Genomic DNA, 16,345 nt, shown 5'->3' on the forward strand with positions numbered 1-16,345 from the left:
TTGTAGTGGGTATTAAGTTTGTATTCCAATTAAACCAAGTTAAATACAAGACCTGAGGAAGGGTATTCTAGAAACACCAAGATGGTGACTATCTGCCACACACTTTTTATCCAAGCATCTGCTGCATGTTTGCCATCCTACTCAGACTGAGTAATTCCAGCAAAGCCAATTCCAATGGCAACATTAAGGGTCACTGACTACTGTAACTGCAACACTCCTTGGGACAGATTTTATTTGCCAGGAAATGTAAAACTCGGGTCAGGTAACAGTGATGTCTAGCCACAGAACAGCTTTTCAGACACCTTTGTTTACAAAAGGGACCCATCATAGTACCAAAACAATAAATAATCCACCCAAAAAAAAAGAACCAAGGAGGAGTGGGTGTAAACTCCTTGACTTATAAAACTGTATCATAGCAAGCTACTATATTCAACCATCAGTATAAGAGAAAAGGCATAAATGAAAATACTGTTTTGTAAACTGAAATAATTTAATAGAAGAATCTAATCAGATCAAATCTGTAGGATTCTGCTGATTTGTTGAATACATTCAACAAATATATATATCTCTGTTCAGTGATAACTTTTAAGAAAAATATTCGTAATTTTAATACATTTCTACTGTAATGAAACTTTGCAGATATTGCAATGTCACTCATTACAGAACAGATATCACCAATACATTATTTTATATAGAATTTCACTTCAGAAAAAATGACAAATTACTGGATCTTGTTACAGTGAGATTTGAACAACCCCCTTTGAGCAGGACTGGCAAAGGTGTGAGTTAGCAGTTCCCTTCTCAACACAAATGAAAAAATAGGGATATTTCCACAATAAGTTTCTCAGTTTCATCAGGACAGCTTCAGACCTTGCACATTTTGTTTCAGATTGAGCAACTCTTTCTCTTGTCTTGTTTTCTCCTGTTTGAAGGCCAGCTTGTTGGCTTTCTTCTCCATTCGGCGTTCCTGTACATAGGAATAATGAGAAATTTACAAAATAGGAATTACCATGCAAAATCAAACTATTCCAATTAACTCTCCTAGATCATGAAAATAAGAGCAATCTGGACAATTGTATTATTTATGGCACTAATTACTGGTTGTCAAATTAATACGTGTACGACCAGGATAAACATCTTTAGTTAGCTGAAGCTTCTAATATGCTGGCAATTTCTGTTCCTAAATAAGACAGCAAGGATTTAACTGTGATCAATGAGGATTTTCCACATTTCTTTCAAATATGATGTTTCAGATCACATAAAATGAAAAGTAACTATTTTCTTAGCTACTCTAGATCGTAAGGAGATCTGATATTCCTCCAGCAGTTGTATCTGCAGTAGTGGCCACAGACCTAAAGTTTTGATACTGGAAATCAGAAAGACAAAAGTGTGATGTTAAAAAAAAAAAATCTACCAGAAAGAAAATTAAGAAGCAGTAACTTTGAGACCATCAAGATTCTCCCATTACCTTCAGACATGACAAGTGAGTTTTAAACAAAGTTTGTAGGACAGAATTCAGGTAACGCAGAATGCTCTGCAGAGTTTTATTTGCAGTCAGGTGTACCTTTCTCTCCTCTTTGATTGCCTGTTTCCTGGCTTTGCGATCCTCTTTGCTCTCAGCTTTGGAACGAGGCTGTGTTGATGCTTTTGGCAGGTCACTGCCATTTATCATTTGCATGCGCTCCACCTGCCTGGCAGTGAGACCCTTCTGAGGCAGGACGTGTAGGGGAATTCCAGTCTTCTGAGAAATTTTGATTGGTTTGGGCTGAAATAGAGAGTGCATAGGAATTAGTGGCCCCTAGCTTTCTCTCCAAGAAGTGCACATGGCACTGACTTATCAGTGTAAAAACTTCAAATCCAGATTTAACAGTAATAAAAGTTAAGTCTCCTCATATTATTTAACTCCCCCACAAAAACACCTATTAATCCCAAAGTAAGAAATTCAAACATCTGTGACAAAATCTGGCCTTCCAGAATAAGAAAAACATTTTCCCCTTCTATTAAAATATTACTGAAAAAATAAAGAACTCAAGCAGTCACTTAATATTCCTTTATAAGCTTGCAAAAAAAGATTTAATTTCAAATTTGGGGATATCAAGCTATGCTCTATTGATGGGGAACATATGGAAGACCAAAGAACTAGAATAAACTGTTCCAGACCATAGGAAAATAAACCTGAGCAAGTATGTGGCTGTGAGACACAGATTAGACAAATCTCACAGATAACAAAGGAAATTCCTCACTGTTTCTGCCTAGCTATTACAGAAACTTTTAACTGACTCAGTTTTCCTTAGAATAAGAAAAAATATATCAAAATTCCTCTTTAGTGAAGAAATAATGCCAGAGCCCTCCCCAAACCTCATTTCTGCTCCCTGTCTTTTAAAACAGATACCCATTGAAAAAACAAACACATTTATCTCAAGTTTTCCCAGTGCTATTCATCAGAGTAAGTTTAATAATTTTACCTTTGATGGCTCCTTAATAAGTGTTGGGTGATTATATAAGTTTGAATAGGTACCTAAGTTGCAAAGAAAAAAGAAAGTAGTTAAGAAAGGCTTGCAAATAGCACTTATGAATTGTACTGCTACTTAGGTTTTGGGAATTTCTCCTGTTGTGCTCAGAGAATAAACCATTTTACCTGAAGCACTGCCAGGGAAGTTCTGAAATCACCTATCATTTACCTTGAAATTCTAAGAACAAATAAGCAAACTCCAAAATACTTACTCAAAATGGATTCACAATCCCACTTTTCTTTTGGCTCCTCAATAACTACAGTCACTATTTCTTCCTTTTCCTCCTCACTTTCTTCATTGACAAGAGAGTCCAAATCTTCATCAGGTTCAAGAGCATCCAGTTTCACACAACTTTTTCAAAGTTCAGAAAACAAAACAATAAGTTTTATCTCTTATTGAAAATGTATAATTATGTAAGCCCAGACTCCCTTAAGTCAAGCCCCAGACCCCAGACCAATAAAGCTACTTCCAACGAAATTTGCAGCAAAAATGAAGTTTCCATAAGTAAGTCTCCTCAAAACAAACTAAAAACATTAGAACAAAGACACAGTCAACAAAAGAAGTATTTCTGCTTTTCAAGAGGATGAATGCCTCTAAGATACTGCTTACATTAAGTTCAACACAACTATATAAAAGGAGCATAACCTACTCAAACCAACAAAATTCCTCCACTTAATTTTATCATGCAAATGGATAATACCGATATGCAGCTGCTTTTATTGAGGGATGCAATCTTTTGAGTACATGAACTTGAAACAACACACCCAAAACTTCCATGTAAACAGAGGATTACAGAACTACTTATGTGAAGCAGTATTTCTGAGAATACATACTTCTTTGCTTTCTCTCTGTAGTAATCATCCAGGACTTCCTGCAGCCGAGCATTGTCTGTGTTAATGTAGCCTTCTAACTCCACGTTATCTAAGGCTCCAATCTCATCTTCATCAAATTGTTCATAAAACTAAAATAAAGAAGTGGATATCTGTAATTAGACCACATTTGTCATGCAATTTCTTGGCAGCTTAAAGAAGAACCTCACATTTCTTTTTATTTGCCTCTTTTTCCTCTCCCCTTGCATTTGCTGAACAACTGCCAAACACATCTGCAGTAGGATTTCCTTCTTACTGTCAGTGCTCTTTCCACATAGAACTCCACAAAGTTATCTTATAATAATATAAAAACCAGCTTCTAGAAAATGTTATTTATTCTGATGCATTATTTCAATCTATGCCTTAAGAAGCCTGTTACTGCTCAGGACAAAAGTTACACCCTATTTCTATGCTTGGTTCGTGAATGTATACTTCACCAGGGACCTGTAAATGGCTTGCTGTGTTGAACTGAGCCTCTCAGACAAAAGTGAAACACTAATTATGAATGCTCATACAGTCACTGGAGTAATTCTGTTTACTTCCCATCAGTGCTAGGCCTTGCAATAGCAATTAACACTACAGCCTAGGTGACACAAGCCTCTAAATGTACCCAGTATTAAATGCAGAATACATGCAGAGAGCAGTAGCTTGATGCCCTGACTGCTAAAAGCAGTAAAATCTGCACAGGTATACAGGACACTGCCTGATGAAATGAATCAACAGGCAAAGAAGCATTTATCACCCTTCACAGTTACACTCTTGAGCAGCCTCACCTTCTCAAATCTGTCATCCAACAGGGTTAACTGCTCATTCCGTCTTATCACGGAAGATGTCATAGAATATTCTGTGAAACGACTCCTGGTTTCTTCTTGCATAAAAAGGAATTCTTTAGCCTGTCCATTAACCTCACCATCTGACAAAGGACCTTCTGAATCATAGTCTTTGTCAGTACTGCAGCTATCCTTCTCATCACTATCATCTTCCATATCTTCCCATTCATCTTCATCCTCAGCATCTGGTCCCCTGAACAGAAGCACAAAATAGTTTTAGAATAACACATGGACCTTTACATAGCTCTGACCCATGCTGGGTTATCTGAAACAATTTGGCAAAAACAGATTTAAATCTGGAGTGAGACACTTGTCTGAGAGCTGAAAGCATTGCTAGCTGGACCATGCATCTGTGCACTGAGACTGATGTTGTTTTTATGTTCAGCTGTACACGTCAAAGCAGAAAAATATCAGCTGCATTCTTGACTATTAAAACAAGCAAAAATTCTTACTGTTCATGAAATTATGAGAATGATACCAAAACCTAAGCAGATAAAATTGAGTGAAGTATCACACAAAGCATTTTTAAAGGGTTCAGAAACAGCCATTAGCCTTCATCAACACTATTACTGATATATTTTACATGTAATAGATGACAATGTTTTAAACAGTTCAAGAACACTATTATTCCAAACACTGCATATAATCCATAATCTCAAAGTAACAAATGAATCCCACTTCTTGGATAATGTAATAAATTTCATTTTGCAAGCTGCCATCCAAGTAACACAAGGTAATAATTTTTTCAACACACCAAAGTATTCAATTTGAAATCTGAAACCACTGTGGCTTCCTAGACCACCACATGCAATAGCAAACTGCATCTCTCCTATTTACATAACAAATATTTCAACAAAGCTCTATCTACCGCTTCTGTGGTTTATTTGCTTGCAGAACAAAATCATCTTCCAGGATATTTTCTGGATTGTCAAAGTCAAAATCATCATCAAGAGCTGCAACAATATCTGGGTCAAAATCTAGCCGTGGTCCTAGAAAGTTGAAAAAATGAAATGTAAGTATTTACATTTCTCTGACATTACAAAGCTACTTTCCTGGATAAAAACCAACCCAGCTGGACTGTTAATTTGCAGTAAGGAAAGCTTAAACCAAAGAAACATAAAACTCCTCAAGAATATTTGTAATCTGATAGAAGCCAGGGCATACCACCAATCTCTTGTCAATTTTTATCACTCAGAAAAAAACATTTCCTAGAGGCCTTCCATAAATGCATTTTAATATAGAATAATGTAAAAGAAAAAGATATCCAGACCAAAACACCACATGATCAGCTACCAGCACTAGCTCCAGCCCTAAAATTCCCTATATTACAAAAGGTTAAAAAGTGTTTCTCTGCTGCAATTAACAGAATTGTCTTTAGCATCCTTCTGTCAGGACAGAGAGAACTGCTACAATTGCTTACTGTTAAGAAATATGGAGATAGCTGTGGAGTCAATGTCCAGTGCAAATGTGGATACATAACAAAAACCTACCTCACAGCCTGTAACACTGAAATAACACTAATGAAGGGATGTAAACACTACTCAGCATTTGAAGAGAAACTGAGTGAGAATCCAGTTCCGGACTCGGATTCAAAAATACAGAATAGTAAACTAATAGTATTAGCTACAGTTTCCCCCTGTTATTAGTTTGTATTTGCTATGCAATAGTAAGAGATTATGGATTAACCCTCTCCAAGCAAAGCTAAAGAACTCTCATTAGTCAATCGCAGAAGTAAGTCTCAAATTGAAACACGGGTGTCTCACAGATCACTCCTCATGTCTGCTGCTGAGCCACTTCTAAGCCAAAAAATCCCATGACATCACAATAGAAGCCCTAATTACCATCTGCTTCCTAGATGGCAACTCATATCACAAAAGGTGAAAAATACCTGAAACAGGAGCAGCTTTATTTAACAAGCCCACATCCTCTTCAAACTCTGTGGCAAACACGGAGGAAGGCAACTTAATAGATGGAGCCTTAGAAAAGAAACAGAAAAATGGCATTACAATGTATTTGTTCTCAGCTTCTTGTTTAAGCTCACATTAACAAAAATCATGCAGACACTCCTGTGACCAAAAGAAACTCTGTTTGTGCCACTTAAATGTTACAAGTGCTACATTATCTGCAGCAAATTTTCAGAGTTATACAATGATAGCTATGTAAAGTGCTGGCAGCATCAATTCTCATGTTGTCAATATTCTCCAGGTACAGGAACAGTATTTTTTGCATCTCTAAAGCTTTTTAGAGAATAGTTGTACAGCAGTCACATGGAAATTGTAAAATGTTTTTGGCTTGTTTTGGAGAACACATTTTAATTCACCTCTTTACTGAAAGGCTTGTTAAAAGCTTCACAACATGCACATCTATCCTAACCTTTAAACCTTATGTAGTATCACCAAGCTGTACCTGAAAGGCACCTCTGACTAAGACTATTGGTTTGATTAAAATGACAATATTTGATTAAATCAAACACCCTCAGCTATAAGTGACTGGCAATGGCATGCTTCACTGCTTCAAAGCATTTACTGCTTTTCCACTCCAATGTGATCCAGCATTGTGAACTTCTACAAGTTATGCCTGCAGTTGAAAAGTTTGGTTTTATTCTGTCTGGCTTCTTTCTGAAGTTCTAAAAAACCTTAAAAACAAATGCCCATCCCAGAAAAAAACACAACTTGTTCGAACAAACACCTTTGCAAGCCATCTCTGTAGAAAAAAGTTTGTTGTGGGTACCTGAAGTGTTTTAACATTGTGCTAGCAAAATAATGTTCATCTGCAAATGCCAGCTTGTCAGCTTCTGGGTTTGTTTGTAGGAAAGTCAAGTTGGTTGTGGGTCAAAAGGATCCTTACACATAAATATAAATATGTATATATATATACACACAACGAATGTGTCTAGAAAATGTTAATGCTCCAAAGAACAGCATTACCATCAGCAAAAACACTACTTACTGAAATTCTCTGAATTTCATCCTCTATGTGCCCCTCACTTGTGATGACAATTCTGCTCTGCTGTCCCCGCACAGATGGGACAAGCTCAGAGGGACCAGAGGCTTCTTTGAGGTGCTGCAAATAGTCATAGTCATCATCGAAGAAGACACCATACTTGCGCTGCTCTTCTCTTCTCCGCTCCTCATGCCCCTAGGAAGAGGGAGGAGAAGAAAATAATCAAAAGGAATACATTTAGTTACTTAAGTCCACGTAAAACTTACTAGCAAAAACAAAAGCAACACATCTACTGAGTGTCTGACTGTGTAGTCCTCTCTCCACTTCTTACCCTAATCCACAGCCAATTAGAATGTTGTAATCAGCTGGTTCCATGTCTGGGTGCTGCCTGAGCAGGACCATCAGCAACATACCCAACAGTGCCTGTTTTATCACAGTGAGTCAGGCAAGTTTCACTGTTGTTTTTAAAATACATTTACACCTCTAATACCAGCTAAGTCATCCTTCAGCCATCAGCAGTAACTCACAACCATGAAATTCCCTGCAACATCCCTTTTTTAATAAGCTGAACTAAAAACTACCTTCTCTCAGGCTTTTTTTGAACTGTCTAATTGCATACCAACTTTTTTTCTCCACGGTGTTTCTTGTCTGAATTAACCTCAGTATTAATTAAAAGCGAGTATTTACTTTCTGTGTGGGCAGCAGAACTCTCTGGGGTGCAGTATCATCAGCAGCAAGAGGATCCCTCTGACTTCGGTGCACCAAGTGAAATGTTACTGCTTTCTTCTTCTCTATGAAGGGCTTTTTCTTCTTGTGAGGCTGAAAAAAGGAAATGTGGTTAACTGTTAACAAAAAATTAAATATTAAATGCACCTAAAGAGAACTTGTAGTGTGCTGCTGTATTCGTTTTAAGGCAATGCCTTATTAACAAATGCTTGGAGACAGGCGGGAGCTTAACGCACCTCCCCACACGCACAACAGATATTTCGTATGTTCTAACAGCAAATGCAGCTTATGCAGCTGCAAAATGGCAATGCATGGAACAGTACATATCTGATACAGCATACACAGTTTAACATACAGCCCTAGAAAAGAATTCTGCAACGCACTTCATCCAAGAAACACGGGGAACTGATAAGGAGATTCATCTAGACACATCTTGCCTCGTGCTTTGGATAGCTGCTCCTAGAGCAGCAATCCAACACCAGCCATGAGGGCCAGCGGCAGCACCCTACCCAGGCACAGCTCTAACATCGGCACACACCTGCGGGCTGGATCAACAAACCCACCCAGTATTCCAAGCGGCTGAACGCCTTTCCTGCGAGTTACCACATCTGACCTGGAAAACACTTCCAGCAAGGTTTCCGGCTTCACTCACCCGACAAACCGCGTTACAGCCGATATAGGATACCCGGGGGCGGCTCTATTGCTCTAACCTTGTTCCCCAGGCAATTGCGCGTACAGAGCACGGCACACTCACCATGGCACTCTACCCCGGCCGCTCCCGCTGTCCCGAACCCCACTCGCTCCCACGCGGGCCAGGCCTCAGTGCTCCCGGGCTGTGCCCTCCATCTTGGGATACACCAATGACCCACGGGGGGAACCAGATAAGCCGCCAGTCCGGCCAGGCTTGTAAGTTTTTGTTTCCCAGTTAAAAAAAAGCCCAACAAAACAACGAGAATTTTCTCAGCCGGAAATAGTATTTTGATAAAAGAGAGGCTCAGTGGATGTTCGTCGGAGACACGTTTTCCCAGTTCTCCCCTCAAAATTGTGAGAATGGTTCGGGCCGCCAGCGCACCCAATGGCAGGCGGCCATGGGGCAGCGCGCTTGCGCAGCAGCCGGGCCGGGGCGGGGCGGGCTGAGGGGACGGGCCGATTGTGGTGACGGGCGGGCTGTGGGGGCTGAGTCTGAAGCACCGGTAGTAAATAACACGTGTTGGTATTAACAGTGTTTTGCCATGTTTGAGTTATTATTTCGGACGAGAAATGGCTGGGGGAACTGGGCCTGTTCAGAGAAGAGACGACCAAAGTGGGGGACGTCGTCAATGTCCATAAGTATCTGAAGGGAGGGTGTCAGAAGTTTGGAGCCAGGCTCTGCTTGATAGTGCCCAGCAACAAGACTAGAGGAGACAGACAGAAAATGATGCACGGGAAGTTCCACCCGAGCATAAGGACGAGTCTCTTTACTGTGCGGGTGATCACGCAGTGGAATAGATTGTGCAGAGAGGCTGTGGAGTCTCCCTCACTGGAAATACCCAAGAGCCGCCTGGACGCAATGGAGTGCCATGTGCCTTGGGATAGCTCTGCGTGGGCAGGGAGGTTGGAGCAGAAGTTCCGCTGTGGTCCTTTCCAACCTGAACCATTCTGCAGTATGACACTGTAGCTGTATAAATGTTACCTACACCATGTAGCGGGGCTGGGCAGAAACGTGGGCACTCACGTACAGGCTCCTTGCTAAGAAAAAGAGAAGTATGCTGGGTATTTTAAAACCTGCTTTGTTAGTTTTCAAAGGGAAGTATAAAACAGAGAGGAGCAGTTTTTTCCCATGTGTTTACAGGCGACTAAAACAGTAACAAGCTAAGAAGAAGTTTTCACTGGAAATTCAGAAAAGTTACCCACACTATGTGGGTATGGATGCAGCTAAATATATATGCATGCATATACCTTAAAGTATTAGCTTTACTCATATTTGGGTGGATTTCATTGGTTTTCAGTAGGTGTCACTAGAGCTCCGAAAGAACCCAGATTTTCACTCTTCTGGCTGTTTTCTGAAGTCTTGAATCTTTACCCACTTTCATCGCACCACTCTTGCAGAAGTGCACAATCTAATCTGATCCAGTCCATCAGCTGAAATAGCTCCCGTACTCGGAGGATTCAGATTATCTCTGCCTATATCTGTGCAAAGGCTGGACTTTCCTCTGCCTTGCAGCAGGTCTGTACTGCCAACCCAGTGACAGCTGGAATAGCAGAGCTGGATTTTCGCAGGGTAATTAAGAACAGAGTCGCTCAGCTGTTGAAAACACAGTGCTTAGCATTTATTTGTGGGGTAATGATGTAGATTAGATTACTCCTTATTGCTTCCAAGTTCCTGACATGCCTCTCTGGCATCCACAGAAGTGCATGTACATAGACTTGGTGACAGGATTACACTTCACAATCCCCTGAACCTGGCACCTCCATATCTGGTGCTGGCAGTACTGTCATTCCACCACCCCAAATCTGGTATAGGAGCATTGTGTCAGTTTGGATTTGGGAAAAATTAACTTTTGCTTTCAGCTGTTTCCTACGTATAAGTTTGCCTGTTAAGTCTCAGTGTTTTCTGTTTTTCTTTAATTTTCATCCTTCCCCTGAATTTCCTGGTTAGATTCCAGGTATTTAGGGGGAAGGATATGTATTATATGTTCACACAGAGATTAAGACAGGTTCCTCCCCATATCACAGAAGATTGCAAATGTAAACTAACAGTAATATATCTCTATACTTCAGTAATACATCTGGGGATGAGTTTGAATCATGGATTAGCAACAATAGGCACCACATTGCTTCCTTTGTTGATACCTGAGGGTGAGTCATCTCCTGATTTATATCAAAGTTCAATATTTAGTATTACATGTATGTGAACTGTGTATGAGAGAGTGTCTCGGAGACTCTGCTGAAGCTTCTCATTTCATCCAAGCCTTACAAGGCCATCCATCCCACTGCACTCTCTCACTCGCAGATTCTTCGCAGAGACTGCTAACGGCACTCAGCAAAGGGCATCTACAGACACTGAGGGGGTAAGTGCTCTGGTCACTAACTACTCCTTTTATGCTTGCAGAAGAAAAATGGTCAGTATTGAAACAGTCTCACTGTCAAGGCAGCCACTTAAAAGATAATATGCTGGAAGCACCTCCTTAACATAATCATCAACTTGCCTTCTGTGTGAGGAAATTTATGTTCATTTTTGTTCTCTTCGTTCTTGCAAAGAAGAAATTGTTTCAAAGTATTTAAACCCAAAAGTTATTGTCAGTCACTTTGAAAGTTAAAAGACTGGCAGATGCACTGCTGTCTAGGCTAAACCCTCAGCTGTGCAGATCAGTTTTGTTCCTCTGCAGCAGGTGTATTTCCACTGCAAATTTGCTGTCAATGAAACTGCTAAGAAACACTTCTTGCTGATAAAAAAGGGGAAACTGGGAGCACAGGCTAGGTCTCCAAACCATTGAGCTACAACCCTAACTTTTTATTTTTAAACCAAGTATCACATCTTTCAACACAACTCTCCATGAATACACCGCACACAGGGAATTTACCACATGTGTTTGAAGGACTGCCAGAATACAAAGGAAGGTTTCAGGAAAATTCTTTCATTTCACTTCCACAAGGAGGAAATTTAATTTGGCTTCTGGAGGCTCTCTGAATTTAACTCTACTGTGTGTGCCTATGTACATGCTAGAGATTCAAGAAGAAAATATTTTCAGTAAAGATTTTCTGAACAATTTTCTGGAGGTGATTTTTAAAATTTTCTATTTCTATATATTCATTCATATATATCTATAACTCAAAGAGCTAAACAATTGTCTAAAGTGCTTGGAACTGTGCACAGCAGAGGATCCTACAGTACTGTACAACTAGGCAGCACACTTTCAGTTTCCTTGTTTAATACAAACACCATAAAACAAGCATAACATATGTACTGTATATACCCCCAATACATTCTTTATGTTTTTCTGGTGATGATAGGGGACTATATATGTGTGTGTTTGTGTGTGGGTATATATTTATATATATAAATATATATATAAATATACACATTACATTACAGATAAAACCTCAAGAAGTAGCTGTCATTAAAATCAAGAGTTACTGGCATTCACAGGTATCACACACCTGTATAAAATGCAGTATCAGATCTGCCACTTCTTCAGAGTTCCCATATTCAATCACACTGAACCAATTAGCATTAATTTTAAAATTGTAACAAAAAATCCGCTCTGCATAAGCTGAAAAGTTGTAGGTGTTGATTCTCCACAGTCTTCCATCTTTTGAAAGTAATGAAACATGTGGAAAGTACATTTTAGAGGGACAGCAATTCTAAGCTGATACATTCTAAGCAGATGTACATTTTTTGTAGTTACCGGTAACTATTTAGTTACCGGTAACTATTGAGCAATGGGGAAGCAAGGTTTGAATTTTTTTTTGCCTTACTTGACTTAAAAATGGGAACATTTAATCAAAAATCAAAGGAAGTAATAGAAAAAATAAAGTCTAAGAACTGGCCCAGTGTGTATGAATGGGTGACACTGTATGCAAAATTTTATTTGCAATGAATTTCTGTGACAATTCCAATGCAGGTGGTTGTGGCTGCCTTAGAGTCTATTCAGCAAGTAAGAATCTTGTGGCTGTACTGGAACCTTGGAAGACCATCCTGGAGCTCAGCAGCCCGCACTGCTGTGGATGTGTGATCAAGCCCCCCTTACTGTGGTCGTGTCCATGCGGGTTTGCTTGGAAGAGGCAGCAGTGCAGTGATTCCTACTGCTGAGCCTGTCCTGCTGTACTGCAGCTCTGCCAGAGAAACACAGCTTTGTGATCTCCCAGTGTTTAAGGTGCAGCTGGGTCCAAAGCAGAGCACACAAACCTTGCCATGATTTACTGTTTGAGCTATTGTGCCGCAGAACACCGGGAAGGGACACAAACCTACCAGCTTTATCAGCTCCTGTGTGCACAACGGTGTCTGGGCTCTGCAGTCTTCTTGTGCCTCTCCCAGATTTGCAGTTCGGTTGTAAATGGAATTCTGGTTTGTTTTATTTATTATTTTTTAAGGAAAGCCCCTCTTCCCCCCAAAACTTAAGAGCAATGTAAACAGTTGCAGGAAATTAAGCATGTGCCATCTCTCCACCCTTCCCCCGCTGCTGATACAGTTGAATTCCCGTTCAAACAAGCCATTGATATTTTTGTTTCAAATCACACCAGCTAAAATAATAATTATATGAAACACAGTATTCCTTTAATTCCAAAATTTGTACAAGTTTACAAATCAGTATACCACCACACAAAGTAGTGAATGGAAGATATGTTTAGCAATGTTTTAACATTTTACAATATCCTAACAATGTTCAAATATTGTTAAATTTGACATAGTATTGCAAGATTTTTTTAATAGAAAGAATTTATGCTTGAACAAGAAGATACAGATAATACCATTGCTTTCTTTGTTTCTATCCAATGCAATATGTAGCTTCTATAAAATATTGGTGAAATGCTGTATCTAGTTCATATGAGCTTTATTTCCATTAAAATCTTGAAATGGGAACACAAAGTAAAACAAAACCTTATTAGTTATTAGAGTTTATAAATATAAACCTGTTTGAACATTACAGCAAATATATGTTAATTTCACTTCATTTCTCCCTTTCCCTTTCTCTGTATAGATACAGTTCCATAAGTTTTGGTGGGTTTTTTTTTTCAGATTTCTGTTAAATAGAAGTTTTAAGCTATACTGGGGGCTGCTTTTTTTTTTTTTTTTTTTAATTTGACCTTCAAAATATTTTTTTATCATCCTTATAAAATCTTTCAGAATATATATTTTTTTCTTTTCATCATAATCTATGCCCCATCAGTGAATATTGCACTGATCTTGGTATAATAAGACTACAGCTAGCAACAATAGCAGAACTAAATGTGGAAGATCCTAAAGGCAGGAGGCAAGTTTATCCATACTTGCTTTTTCACCGAGTATATTTTCAGTTTAGTTTACAATGGTGAAGGTCTTAACTCCTGAATATCAGAGGACATGAAAGTGTTAAACACACGGTTCATGTGCACCTGACAGTCTCATGCAAATGTAGGCTTTCAACCTGGTTTTCTTTGTCCTTAAAGCATTAACAGACATGAAGACATGGGCCAATATTCTGGTCTCTGTTTAGGATGTCAGCAGTGCTCACACAGGCCTGTGCTGCCAGGTACCAGGTGACAGAGTGGCTCTCCCTACCCTGACTCCAAGTCCTGCCAGCTGCAGACAGTCAGGGAGTTTTGCTTGATTCCCAGGCTGCCAGACTGGATTAGATGTTTTTAGTCTGTTGCTGGCTGGATCTTTTTGCACTCTGTGGTGATACAAAATTGGGGCTCAGATTGAGTTTATAGTCAGGTTAAGCAACTGTTACTTTGAAACAAACTGTCTCATGTAACTGTAGTATTATTAATTACAAGTCTGAGTTTGAAGCATCTCTGCAGGAAACTAAGCACTCACTTCACCTGGAAGGAGGGGTCTAATTTCTGTAATATCAGGGATACTTCATCCCTTTGTTTCACAGCTTTCATTTGGCTTTCAAGTTAAAACACGGGTGCTTATCTGATGTGGTTTTTCCATGTGAGCACTGAGGTTGTGGTGCTTCTCTAAGAGGTGCTCAGGTTAGCCAAAGCAGATGGTGGTGTGAAGTCTACCACAGTAAGGGTGGTGGAATACACAGCTGTAGGTAAATGATAAACCCAACAAATAAATGCAGTCTGTAGAACTACAAATGGCCAAGAATACTTTCAGTGACTTTGAAGATATCTATCTTCTGGTCCTAACATGTTTCAAATCACCAGTTGAAATGGTATTAGCTTAAATAATCATTATCTTAAATAATCATTAGCTTTCTTTTTTTTTTTTTTGGTACTTGTTGAGTCAACGTATATAGCACAATTAAAAAAAAAATCCAGATAGACTGTATCTGAGTTACAAAGACTAATATGTGTTACCTGAAAGAGGACAGAGATGAGACACTCTAGAACCATTTCAATTTTTTATGTGAAGAAGAAATAAGGATTTGATTAAGTACCCATTCTTTTGCACCCACAGCAACATACTATGATGTGTGATTATACTGATAAATATTATATTTGAGATAATTTCAGAAGCCACCAAAAGCCAAAAAGCTGCTCATTTTCTCTTTCTGTGGATGTAGACATACCTGACTCTGTGGTAACACAGGTATCCTGTGTGTAAGGTTTGTCATATCTTGTGCATGACATTTAAATCATTAGTCCAACTTGATAAAAATTATCATGCTGATCCCTCTTAGCCAGCTGGACTGTACTATACTTTGCATGAAAAGTTATATTTTTTCTTTGCCTGTTTAACATATTTTTATTTTTAACTCTAGGATTATTAATTCATTAATTTCTCAGGACTTACCCTGATTTTTCCCTTCTAGAAGGCATGCAGCACCAAAGCAGGTATATGGTGTAATATTTCCAATGGGTTGTTGATGCAGCTGGAAAACATTTGAACTTATCAATACAGACAACTAGGAGAGGCAGCAGAAATTGACTTCTGGCTTCTTGAAGCAAACTTGCTTCACTGCACATGGTGACATACCAAATTCTCATTATTTTTTATTGCATGGACAACACTTTACAGCTATTGTTTTTCTGCCAAAAAATTCTGCCACAAAATTCTAAATTTCTAAATTCAATTTTTCAATTTTAAAATTTAATTTCAAAATTCTAAATTCTAAGTTCTAAATTTTGTATTTAGAATACAAAAATAGTATATACAATTCTGTGTCTCTGAGTAGCTAAAATACACTATGGATAGTCTTAAGTTCTAATTCTGCTACATCTTATAATAATGTTATGTAGTATACTACATAAGATTTTACATAAGATTTTACAAGTTACCTTTCCATAAAGGTAACTCTTTTTGTCCAATTACATAAATGTGTTTAATTAGTTCACTGAACTGTGGGCCACACTATGCATCTGATTATTACCAAAATAGTAAGAAATTAAAAATTAATTCAGCATCTCTACCAAGGCTAGAGTCCTGCAACTAGAAATGTCTTGGAGGGAATACTTTTAAAAAACCCCTCCAACCCCAGAAGGAAGATAGGAAAAGCCTAAGTGGTACCTCACGTGTCTGAGCCAGAAGTTGTATCCTCATCTTTGTGTTATTACTCTTAAAACAGTAAGGCTGGGACATGACTTTCCATCCATGGTCTAGGCCTAGTATAGAGGAATGCCTTCTTGCAAAGTCAATTTTTTCACTTCATCCCAAGAGTTTAACAAGTTTTAGTTTGCTTGTGTAAGCACCACCTTGGCATGGTGGTGGAGCTACTGTCTTATATAAAATATTTATAGTCTGACCTTACCTTTGCCCCAGTTATTCTGCCTGTGTAACAGCTGTCTTTCTGTCTTCAGTATCTTGGCTGCTCTCAAATGTTTCAATGGG

At 38.8% G+C, this 16,345-nt stretch overlaps 1 protein-coding gene across 1 annotated transcript; it reads right to left on the minus strand.

The window, feature by feature from the left end:
- Positions 1 to 208: 208 nt before the first annotated feature.
- Positions 209 to 8,927, minus strand: LTV1 (LTV1 ribosome biogenesis factor). Its single transcript, XM_064708266.1, has 11 exons — positions 8,636 to 8,927; positions 7,843 to 7,974; positions 7,162 to 7,350; positions 6,101 to 6,188; positions 5,081 to 5,201; positions 4,156 to 4,405; positions 3,347 to 3,474; positions 2,725 to 2,864; positions 2,466 to 2,518; positions 1,565 to 1,765; positions 209 to 967 (listed from the first exon to the last, which is right to left on the minus strand). The coding sequence occupies exons 1-11, from the start codon at positions 8,636 to 8,638 to the stop codon at positions 854 to 856; spliced, it is 1,419 nt and encodes a 472-aa protein (XP_064564336.1). The 5' UTR covers positions 8,639 to 8,927; the 3' UTR covers positions 209 to 853.
- Positions 8,928 to 16,345: the final 7,418 nt, after the last annotated feature.

The sequence above is a fragment of the Zonotrichia leucophrys genome, chromosome 3, assembly GCF_028769735.1.
Source record: "Zonotrichia leucophrys gambelii isolate GWCS_2022_RI chromosome 3, RI_Zleu_2.0, whole genome shotgun sequence".
NCBI lineage: Eukaryota > Metazoa > Chordata > Aves > Passeriformes > Passerellidae > Zonotrichia > Zonotrichia leucophrys.

What these genes read in the sequence shown, in the direction of transcription:
- LTV1 (XM_064708266.1), bottom strand. An exon ending in GCAAATAAACCACAGAAGCG is followed by an intron (nt 4,406 to 5,080) that starts GTAGATAGAGCT and finishes GCTTCTGTTCAG; the next exon opens with GGGACCAGATGCTGAGGATG. An exon ending in TGGATGACAGATTTGAGAAG is followed by an intron (nt 3,475 to 4,155) that starts GTGAGGCTGCTC and finishes TCTTTATTTTAG; the next exon opens with TTTTATGAACAATTTGATGA.